Here is a 12,223-nt window from a genome sequence, read left to right as displayed (position 1 = left end):
TTGGTTGGGCGTCTGACTCTTGATTTCGGCTCAGGTCATGATTTCAGGGTTTCAGGGTCATGGACTCCCTCTGCCCCACCCACACTCCCACATTCAATTGCTCTCTCAAAAAAAAAAAGTTCTGACTCTACCCCAGACACTCTGATTTTGAGCTGGAGTATGACTTAGGATTCAAAATTGTTTGAAGCTTCCTAGGTGCTTCTGTTGTGCAAAAAAGTTTGGGAATCACTAGGCTAGATGCTTATTCTATGAAGAGACAGGCTCCCACTACTTAAATAAGTCTTCTCCCCCCTGCTTTTCTTTTTTTTTTTTAAGTATATAGTTGAGAAACAACCTCATTAAATAGGACAGACTTGGGAATTCATCTCATAATTTTTGGTCATGTGTAAACTGATGTACAGGCAAAGGAAGCTGACCTGCAAAAAGGGGAATATCAGATATTATGAAAGATAAGAGATGATGTAGAGAACAGCACTGATTCCAAATACCTTTCCAGGTTCCCATAAGAAGGCCCAATTATATTTCATTTACCTTCCTTTGAAATCTATCTTTATAATAATAACTCTCTATTTTCTCTCCTTCCTTAAATAATCTTAGGTTTTTGAAAATAAAAAAGCCCAGGATGCCTGGGTGCCTCAGTCAGTTACGCATCTAGTTTTTCACTTCAGGTCACCATCTCAAGGTTGCAGAATCAAGCCCCATGGTGGGCTCCTCACTCAGCAGGGAGTCTGCTAGAGATTCTCCTTTTCTGTCTCCCTCTGTCCCTTTCCCCTGCTTGTACACTCCTGTGAGCTCTCTCTTTCTCAAATAGATAAATGTTTAAAAAAAGAAAGAAAAAAGTCCTACTAGAATTAGGATATTTGCATTTACATTTAGCTATATTAATCAAATCAATATTTTATAATTTTTAAAAAATGGTTTTACTGCTTCATCTATATAGTAATAACAGAAGTGCCACCTGGTGGTAGCATATCTACCTGACTACGGGATATATTTTTTGGAAGGAATAACCTCTTCAGAGGTTAAACATATCAAATATACATTCTTTTAACAGTTTTCTGCTACTTTTAGGATAAAATCCATACTACTTTAAATAACACCTATGGCTTCTCATTATCTGATCCCAGTCTATTTCTCCAATCTAATTTTCTGCTATATACCTTAATCTTCTATGCTCCAGCATGAGAAGGATAATGATGATGGCTAATACTTCTTGAACACTTCTCATAGTCTGACAATATTCTAAGTACTTTTATTTTTAAGATTTTATTTATTGATTCATGAGAGAGACAGACAGAGAGGCAGAGACACAGGCAGAGGGAGAAGCAGGCTCCACACCAGGAGCCTGACGTGGGACTTGATCCGGGTCTCCACGATCACACCCTGGGCTAAAGGCAGCACTAAACAGCTGAGCCACCCAGGCTGCCCTCTAAGTACTTTATAAGTATTAGCTGAATTCTCAGAACCCCAAGGCAGGTACTGTTATTATTCTCATCTTCCAAATGGAGAGCAGAGGCACAGAATAGTTAAGGAACTTGCGTAATGTCACAAAGCTAAAAAAATGGCAGTGCCATGATTTGATCCTAGATGATCTGGTCTAGTCTGAGCTCATAACCACTACAATTATATTGCTTTTCATAACAACAACTTGGAAAAATCACGTAGCATACACCACAAGCAGTGAGAGCAGCAGAGGGAGAGGGAGAAGCAGGCTCTCCCCTGAGCAGCTCGATCCTAGGACTCTGGGATAATGACCTGAGTCAAAGGCAGATGCTTAACCAACTGAGCCACCCAGGTGTCCCTGGACAGACTGGATTTAAACCCCTGCTCTGTCACTATGACTCTGTGCAAATTACTTAACGTCTCCAGTTTTCCCACCTATAAAATAGGGATAGCAACAGTATCCTCAGCTCTTAGAACAGCTGTAAGGATTAAATGAGCTAATAAATATAACCCTTAGCATAATGCCTTGCATTAGAAAGTGCTCAATAACTGGTAGCTACTATTACTATTGAATTCATATTCTTTATTCCACTGTCAAACTTCCATCGTCCAAGTGAGAGATAACGAAATAGGAACAGAAATGGGAATAAATCAAGAAATATTTAGGAGGTAAAATCAGCAAAATGTGATGACTGGTTGGATCCAAAAAAGTAAAGGAGAGTGCCAGGGAAACCAAATAGAAGATGAGGTAAAGTGGGCCTGATTTTACTGGGTAGTGAATGGTATTAGAATGGAAAGAAAAAGGCTAAATATAAAACAGATATTTTTTAAAACACATTTTATTTATTTATTTGAGAGCAAGCAAGAGACCACAAGCAGGGGGACTGGCAGAGGGAAAAGGAGAAGCAGGCTCCCCACTGAGCGGGGAGCCCCTTGAGGGGCTTGACACCAGGACCCTAGGATCATGACCTGAGCCAGAAAGGCAGACACTTAACTGACTGAGCCACTCAGGAGCCCCAAAACAAATTCTGAATTAAAAAAATTAATGGGATTGGGTTATGAGTTTGCAGGATATAGGAAAGCAATTGCAAAATACTTAAAAGGACTTTGGTTTTCAGCTGAGATGCTTTCTGAATATGTATAACCTACTTGGCCTCTGAAATATGATGGCATTGAGATAAAAAAGAACTCTAGAACCTTAAAAATGCTTAAATTCAAATCCTAAAGGAAAACAAGACTGCATACAGACTTTCCTGTCTTGAGATTACAACCCTGAGACCTGCGGGGGTGCCTGGATGGCGCAGTTAAAAGTCTACCTTCAGCTCAGGCCATGATTTCAGAGTTCTCGGATTGAGCCCCCATGAGCAGGGAGCCCGCTTCTCCCTCTCCCTCTGCCCACCCCCACTCATGTTCTCTCTTGCTCACTCTGCTCTCTCTCACTCTAATAAATAAATATATATATATAAAACCCTAAGGCCTACTAAAATTACTTATACTGGATTTACCCTTAGAATTTAAAATATATACTCAACTAAAAAATATATAAATATGTGTGGGTATACACATATAAATATATATATCCCAAATGAATCTTCTCCTCTTTTCAATCTCTATTATAAAAATTGCTATTGGTTGAAGTGGAAAAGTGAGTTTTCGTATTAAAGGGAAATCACTGAGTAAAAATGTTCAGACATGTATTTTCATTATAAAAGAAATTTATGCAAATCAAAATTTAAACATTAATTTGGTAAGTGTAAAAGATTTTACATAAAAGTACTGGAAATACTTCCAATATCTTTAAGTTGTCTAAGAATAAAAAAGTTTCTTTTTTTTTTTTTAAAGATTTATTTATTTATTCATGAGAGACACACAGAGAAAAAGAAACAGAGACACAGGCAGAGGGAGAAGCAGGCTCCCTGCAGGGAGCCCAATGCAGGACTGGATCCCAGATCCCAGGATCACGCCAAGCTTAAGGCAGATGCTCGACCACTGAGCCAGCCAGGTGTCCCTAAAAAAATAACATTACAAAATCCGGTATTTCATAAACTTCCAGCAGATATTTGCTAATGCAGTTTTTATATATGTTCTATGACTTTGCCCTTTAGAGCATGTACTTAATTATTTGACTTAAGAAATCAACATATGGGCTAAAAAAATTTTTTAAAAAGTAAAAAATAATAAAAAATAAAAAATAAAAGAAATCAACATATGTATACACAGTCAACAGACCATAAATGGTGTGGTAACTCACTGGGATGACTGCCCCTAAGCACACTGCAATCCCATGGATCTCCCTCATTTACTTTCATAAGTTAAATTTGAATTTTGATAAATAGAGAACAAGTATTTTTAGTTATAACTGGTCCCTAACCCTATCTATTTTCCCTGGGGAAACAATAAGACAATATCAACTTGAATAAAAGTGAGACTCCTAAGAAATAAATACAGCATAATCACAGAGCTCACAATAAATGATTCTTAGTGAACAAGGAATTTTGAAGTGTGTTTGGTATAAAGAGAAGGAAAAAAGGGAGAGCAAGAAAGTGATTCTAGATTTTTTTTTTACTGTTTTTCAGAGATCTGTAAACCAGGGAACCTATTCAATCAATAAAATTTACAAACTGAAATCTTACAGACTAGGGTTTTGAGTAGTAAAGTTTAGTGTAGTTCTTACGAGTCAAATTGGTGACTTCGGGGGCTTTAAGAAAAGATCCCTCAAACGGGAGGAAAAAAGGACTTACAGAAAATTGTTTGGACCACACAAAAATCTAAATGAACAGTATAACAATCACAACCCTGATAGCAACTTGAAACAGACATGATACTGTTCATGAACAGAGGATAAAGGAATTTTTCATGATACAAAAGAATCTATAGATTTAAATAAATAACTTATTCTAGATAATGAATAGTGTTAAATCCATGTGCAAATCAACCAAAACTTTATGCAGCATGCAAGATGAGCATTGAGTGTCCTTATTTTGGTGCCTACGACCACAAAAACACTATAATAAGTAAAAGGGAAGTCAACAGGACAACAAAAATATGTTATACTAGTGAAATACTGGTAATCGATTATGTTCACATATGAAAAGGATAGGCCTTTTTGTTACTGAACAAGACTGGGTTATTTTGTTCTCACAACAAAAATGGATTGGTAATGATCAAGCCAAAAACCCAACAGGTGCCCCCAGACCAACTGCATGCACTTGTAAAACAGCTGGCCATGGAATGGAATGACTCAATGGCCCACACAGAAATCAAACTTTAGCATCATGCTCTAATCAATTTACTAAGAACCTATTATTCAAAGCAACAGTTTAAATTTTGGAAGAGCCCAGAAGTCTCAAAAAAAAAAAAAAACAAACAAGATGAAAGATAATCCTGTGGTTATCTGAATGTGTGAATGTGTGGAATGTGTGGTTCTCTCTGCCTCTCTCCCATCTGCCCATGCACAAGTATTCTTTCTCTGTATGTAGAAAAAATGCATATGATAAATAATAATAACTAATATAACAACTGGCAACAATCCAATTAGAAAATGGGCAAAGGACTTGAATAGACATTTCTCCAAAGAAGACAAATGGCCCAAAAATACATGAAAAGATGTTCAACATCTCTGTCATTAGGAAATCGCAAGTTAAAACATGTGAGATACCACTTTCCACACACCTGAACAGCTACAATAAAAAAAAAAAATTTAAAAACAGAAAACAACAAATATTGGTGGTTATACAGAGAAACTAGAATCTTCATACACTGCTGGTAGACATGTAAAATGGTACAGCTGCTGTGGAAAACCAGTTTGGCAGTTCTTCAAAAAACCACAGAATTACCTTATGATCCAGCAATTCCACTGCTAGGTATATTCCCAAGAGAAAGAAAACAGGTATTCAAATATACACACACACACATATATATATGAATGTTCATAGCAGTGCTATTCATAATAGCCAAATAATGGGAAAAACTCAAATGCCTGCCAGTGAATGAATAAACAGAATGTAATAAGTGCTATAATGGATTATTATTCAGCCATAAAAGGGAATGAAGTATGGATGCATGTTACAAAATGGATGAACCTTGAAAACATTATACTAAGTGAAAAAAGTCAGACAATAAGGGTCAAATATTATAGGATTCCATTTTTAAGAAATATCTGAAGTAGGTACATCAAACAGAAAGACTGGTGGTTGCTGGGGACTGGGGGAAGGAAGGAATTAAGAGTATCTGCTTAATGTACAGGGTTTTGTTCTGGGATGATAAGAATGTTTGAAACTAGATGGAACTGATGGTTGCAAACTATGTATTTACTAAATGCCACTGAATTATTCATTTTTATACGTTTATTTTTGTTATGTGAATTTCATCTCAATTTTAAAAAAATCATAGCTTTTTAACATGTAGCACCAGAACTTGAAAAGTTCTTAATCACTATCTCATTTATTCTCCAAAACACCTGTTGAGATTCATGTCCTGCAATAGGATTATTCTCATAGACAATAATGCACAGAATTTGTGGTAATTTAAATACATGCTTGCTAAGTAAAAGTCCATAGTTGCAGTCGTAGGCGTTCAAAAATGTCAGCTGAACAAATAAGCAAATAAATGTCTCCGAAGTCCTAGTGCCTTTTCTAAAAGTATGCCAAATAGTTGTATTATAAATTCACACACACACACACACACACACACACACACACACACACACATATATATACCCCAGATGCAAAACAACCTTTATAAAATCTGAAGTTTTTCCAAATTAAAACTTTTAAACAGCTGTTAACCAATGAAATAAGATGACTAATTTCAATTTTAGTGGAATCTTAAAGAAATGTGATGTTCCTTATCATTTAATGTTTAATTTACCAGAGAACTTTTTCTAGTTCCATATTAGAAATTTACTTACATTTCAATAATTAGTAGCCTATAATAGATTATTTTACTGTCATAGTTGAGCTCTTCCTACAAGCTTCACATATAAAAATAAGAGGCGTTTTTGTTTAAAAAGAATTCTTACCCAATCTTGTCATATTCTAGTTACTTGGATATATCCTATCTTTGTCACTTCCTCTCTTCCAGGTGCTCATTCAACTTTCAGTTTCACTGACAAGACACCATAGACCTCTTTGTTAAATCTCTCTTCATTGGATCTTATGGCTCTTTCACCCATTTCCTGCCATTTCTTGGATTTGCCGTAGAAACTTTTGTTCATTATACACTTTAAGAAGCCTATTCTGCTCATTCTTTCCTCTATATTACCCCTCTTAAAGCTCATAATCTAAAAACCATGTTTTGTTTTGTTTTTTTCAATAAAGCCTAAAGTTCATGAATTAGTTTTTAAGTCAGAGACAATACACAACTGTTACAATAAATGATGATGGAAAAAAAATGATGATGAAGGTATCAAACTGCTGTATCCACTTTGAAAGCTAAGTATTATGTCACATATAAGAATAAAAAACTAGAAAGTTTGGGGGGTGCCTGGCTGGCTCAGTGGCAGAGCATGCAACTATTGATTCCCGGATTGTACTTATTCAAAAAAGAAAAAACTAGAAAGTTTTAAAGAAACAAGGATGAAGAGCAATTTGCTTAGTGGTGGAGCAATGTATCTGAATTAAGCAAGGAACAATTTTGCAGCAGAAGTAACTTTGTCTATTCAGTGGAAACAGTAATTAAAAAGTTCAGCTATCAATAACCTAACACAGAGCTTGCATAGAGCCCTGTCCTTTTTTGCATACAAATGGCACTACTTTTCAAACAGAAAATGCTCATTAAATAAAAATCATACAATAAATACTTACTGAATGCAATAGGCAAAAATCTTAATTATTCAACAAATAATGCCAATTATATACAATGCTGGATGGCTGGTGCAAAACTTTGGTTTTACTGAATTCTGGTACATGAATAGAATGTTGAATAAAATGTTAAGTATACCCAATGTGAATTTACAGGAGTAATAACAGTGATTAATAATACTAATTACCCAACTGTTTTCTAATTTTGTTCACTAATATTAAAATACTTTCTTTATATAAGTGTAAATAATTTCACTTGGAAAAGAATGAAGTCATTTAAAGTAGTTTAACACAAAGCCAGTCTGTGTAGTCCCATCCCCATCAGCACCTCGTAAATGGGGTTAGTCCAGCTCTGAAAATATTTACCATCTCCTTGGGTCAGGCTTCTTGCTACATTAACACTGAGGAAGTAGCTGAGGACTCAACTGCAACCAAAAAACCAACAAGTAGAGAAACTGAACTGTCCTAAAGCCCACTCACTGCACTCCACTGGCTCTGATTTTTATAAACCATCCTATCAAATTCACTAAGTTCTCCAGTTACAGCAATCTAAAACAAATTAGCAAAAGAGTCAGAGGAGATGGAGTAAGGCAAGACGAACATGACCACGGCAATGAGAACAGCAAGGAAAAAAGAACTACAAAACAGAAAGGAAGTCCATGCAAGTCTAATAATTCAGCCTCCCAACTATGGAACACAAGCAACACTGGAATACGAATTACAGTTGCAGGAGTACACCAAAGTGAGAGCCCTTAGAAAACCTACCTTTTTTGTACTTCATTTTTTTAAATTCTCTATAATAACCATACAGTAATGAGTTCTTCATCATACTCTATTTGATAAGCTTTTACTGTATTTAAAAATAGCATTTAAACATTTTTACTGATCCTAAAAAATGCTGTAGAGAATCTGGAAAATACTAAAAGTGTAAAGAAAATTAAAATTGCCAATAACCCACCACCCAGAGATAACCATCATTTACATCTTAGTGCATTTTTTTTTCCAGTGTCTTCATATATATATAGGTATGTACATAGACTTTATATGGTAACATTCTTATTAACCTGGCATTATTTATGGACATTTTTCCAATTGAAAAAATCTTTATAGCATTATTTTAATGGCCACATGTACCAGAATTTATTCTATCATTGCAATTTTTGTTGCTATTTTATATACTATGCTGCATACAAACCTTAAAAACAATAATCATTTATAAGATCTAAATACATACAGCAAATTTTTCAGTGATCAGCTTACCAAGCACCAAGAGAAAAATTAAAAAGCTATGGTTCATAAAATTATATTATCAAATACAATATTTAAGTTCAGTGAATAAACAAGACATTCAGAAAGCCAAGTTTCTAAATAAGCTTTAGAAATCATCAGTGTAAGTGATTTCTGATGCCATCAATAACAGACTTCCAATTAAGAGAATTACTGCTATTAAATTACAACATTCTAATAAAGTAGTACCTATGAACGACTCATAGTCATTCTACTCATTCACTCATTAAGCAAATATTTGAGTACCTACTATGGGGTAGGTACCATGACTGGCTGCATTAATATCAAGAGCCTTTTCTGTAGTCTTAAAAAGCAAGGTGGCAGCATTTAACACACTTTTACAAATGAAAAATTCACCCCAAATCCTCCTGTACCTCTTCTCTCACTGTGCACATTACCCAGTGTCTGTCTCTCCCACTAAACTGTGAGCAACTCGAGAACAGAGACTGTCACCATCTCTAAATTTCCAACTGTTGGTATAAAACAGGAGTTCAATATAGGCTTGCTGAATGACTTTACATTACAAAATTTTTAAGTCCTAATCTAAAAGCACACAAGTTAAAACAATAATAAATACACTAATTTTGATGATGCTGTTTTCATTCTATTTTTCATATTTTTATTGGCCATCAATCTTAATGGCTGCATAATATTCCGATGCATTCACATGATCTGAAAACAATGATTCTAATTCTCTCCTTGTTTCCAGTGTTTTTATATTGTACAGCTAATGTTCCAGCAAAGAAATCTTGCCTTATAGATCTGACAGATTATTTCTCACTAGAAAAACTGGGCTCAACTCCAGAAGACAATAATCCTCTACAATATAAGTGACTATTAAAGGAAAAAGATTTTCACTCCATAAGCAGAGTACTGAAGGACAGACACACACACAAACTAGAATTTTTTTTTTGGCCAAATCAATTTAAATAAATCCTGTTATACGTGTTGTCCAAAGCAAAGAATATTTTGTAGGACTACTTTGTACATATCTTTAGGAAGATAATTCTGGGGGCAGGCAATCCAAACTTTGAATTAACGAAATGTCTAATTAGAACATCAATGCCTCCAAAGGAGGCACACACTTTATCCACCTTTTTGGATTCAGAGCTTGCTCAGACTTTCAGGTTGCAGAAATGTAAGCAACTCTGGGCTTCTTAAGATATCTTGATTCCCCTTTTCCTCCACTTACAGATTTTAAAGTAATAATCTACCTGGTAACATAAAAGCTCTCAAGCTTTGATCTCAGATAGAAGGAACTTACGGGAAAGCCAACTGTATTTCAGAAATACGAAGCTGGGTTATATGCATACTCATCTAAGAAACTTGGGTCGAGCATCTACTACCGCATCTCCGCAGTATAGCCCTTCAATGATTACTGAAATCATGGACCCCTGTCCCTTTTATTTATTTGGAGGAAGGAAAAGAGAGGAAGAAAACAACAACAACAATTAACTATATTATAATTTAATTGTGGTCCAAGTATGACTGTTAACAATTATCTCTAATGAGACGGTATATAATCTATAAAAGATAACGTCGTCATAACGGAGGATTGGGGGGGGGGGCTTTGAGACCAGCTAGAAGACAGACTCGAATATGTAATTCTTAAATATGCTATTTAATTTAGGTCTTGTCTATCAAATTTTTCACGAAGGTCGGTGAGGAGTATCTGTTTATAGTCAGGTATCCTTTGCTTCACAGGTTTTTTTTTCTTTCTTTCTTTCTTTCTTTCACGCAGACATACGATACGGACTCCCTGGAACGTACATAACGATTCGATCACTGAAAGCAGGAATCGAGTGGGCGTTGCTTGGAACGTGGTACCTTTCGCCCCCGCAGCTGGGTTCGGACTGCACTACGGCTCCACACGACCCAGGAGCGCGAGCCATGACAAAGACCTGCGAACGCCGGCACGGAAAGCCGTGTCTCCACAAACGCCCCGGCGCCAACTCCAGCGCTGGCACTTGTGGCACACGGAGGCCGCCGCTAAGGCAGCTGTCACAGGCCCATCACGTCCCCACGAGTGCCAGCGTGCCCCCGAAGGCTAAGTGGTGACCGACGCACAAACCGCCCCCAATAAAGAGCCCTCGGTCCCCACCCTGAAAAGCACAACGCCCGCGCTAGGCGAGAGCTCCCTCAAACACTGAAAGGCTGGAGGGTGAGAGGCAGTGAATCCCAGCTTACGGCAAGGCAGGAAGGGCAGGGTCTCATCTGGGCATTCACCAGGGAGAAGCCACACCACCCAATCATCACGGAAGTCTCACCCGCTAGGTGGTCACACCAAGCGTTTTCAGCTGGGAAAAGGAGAAGAGCGCAAAGGGGAAATTCGGGTCCTGCGGCACCTCCCGGCCGGGCAGCGAGCCGGGGCTGCGGCGACCTCGGCTTCCCAGGCCCTCTCCGCCCCTCTCCGGCCACCGCCTCCCCCCGCGGGCCCCAGCGGCCTCCGGGTGTCTTACCTTCGCTTTGCCGGCCTCCAGCTTCCTCCGTCTCTCCTCGTCCTCCATGGCCTCTGACGGGAAGGCTGGGGGAAGACAGGGAGTGGGTCCGGGGTAAAAACGGAAGGTCGATGCAGAGCGAGGTGGGACAGCAAGCCCCGCCGCTTCGGGAGCAGGGCCGGGCCGGCGCCCCCCCCGCCCGGCGTGGAACCAGTCTCCGCGCTCACTGGCTGACCGCCCTCCGCCGCCCGGGGAACGCCGTCACCGCCGCCGCCATCTTCGTCTCCACGTAAACACACGGCAAGGCGGGAGTGGAAGGAGGGGGGCACGTCGGTCCGCGCAGCCGCCGGCCGCCCCGCCGCTCCGGGCAGGTGCGCCTGCCGCGCCGCCCCGCCCCGCCCCGCGCCGCCCCGCGCCGCCCCCGCCGGGGCTGCCCCGGCCCGGCCCCCTCGGCCCCCGCTCGGCCCCCGCTCCGCCCCGGCGGCCGCAGGCGCAAAGCCCGCGGGGGTGAGCGCCCTTCCCGGGGGACGAACGCCCGCCAGGTGGCGGCGGCCTGGCTGAGGGGCCGGGAGGGAGGGGGTGTGCCAGGGGCGCCGGCAGGATTCCGCCCACCGTGCCAGGGACTCGGTGGTCGCTTTTAAAACATTGAGATTTTTCCGGTTACGGAAATAATGTATACCTAACGGCGAGGCCGGTGACCGATGAAAAGCCCCAAGGAAAAGCCTGGGGTGGGGCGGAGAGGAAACGACCCACCGGACGTTAGTGTCCCAGCCCGGACCGACTCCTCCGGTCGAAGAATTGGGAGATGTGCCAGCCGCTCCCCTTACTTCTGCGGCTGAACGTCCCGCCCTCCTCCCCACACGGGCCCGCCCAGTCTCCGGTCCACCCTTCAAGGCCCACCTCACACGCCGCCCCAGCGGCTTCCCTGGTCTCTTTGTTCCCCCACCGCAGCTAGGAGTATCCAGGCACGGCTTACTCCCTTTCCACTCCTTGACCCCCCTCTTAGTGACGTCCTGAAAGGAGCCTAGGCTTCGGAACGTGGGTTGGGGACAAAAGCCAGTGTACGCTCTCTAGCTTGGATGACCTTGAACAACTTACCTAGCCTCCCTCAGCTTACCTGGAAGTTTTGGAGGGGTCGTTAAGATATGTGACTGCCTCTGACATGTTAAAAATGTCCTTGATTAATGGTACTTGTTCCCCCTCTCCTTGTATTTCCTTTATGTACTCTGCATGATACTTTAGTAATTTATGCAC

General features: G+C 40.1%; 1 protein-coding gene across 8 annotated transcripts in view; it reads right to left on the bottom strand.

Moving 5' to 3' along the window:
• The window catches only part of AKAP9 (A-kinase anchoring protein 9), a 157,312-nt gene extending 145,363 nt beyond the window's left edge, over positions 1-11,949 (bottom strand). For 6 of the 8 annotated variants that reach the window (XM_041728305.1, XM_041728306.1, XM_041728304.1 and 3 more), the window contains exon 1: positions 10,991-11,373. In XM_041728305.1, coding sequence (XP_041584239.1) covers positions 10,991-11,038 — 48 coding nt within the window. In that variant the 5' untranslated portion in view covers positions 11,039-11,373. Of the gene's footprint in view, positions 1-10,990; positions 11,374-11,648 lie in introns of those variants that run through there. The other 2 variants (XM_041728301.1, XM_041728308.1) reach the window with 2 other exon arrangements.
• Between the last annotated feature and the right edge of the window lie 274 nt (positions 11,950-12,223).

The sequence above is a fragment of the Vulpes lagopus genome, chromosome 13, assembly GCF_018345385.1.
Source record: "Vulpes lagopus strain Blue_001 chromosome 13, ASM1834538v1, whole genome shotgun sequence".
In the NCBI taxonomy this organism is placed as follows: Eukaryota; Metazoa; Chordata; class Mammalia; order Carnivora; family Canidae; genus Vulpes; species Vulpes lagopus.
This window is presented reverse-complemented; position numbering and strand designations above follow the sequence as displayed.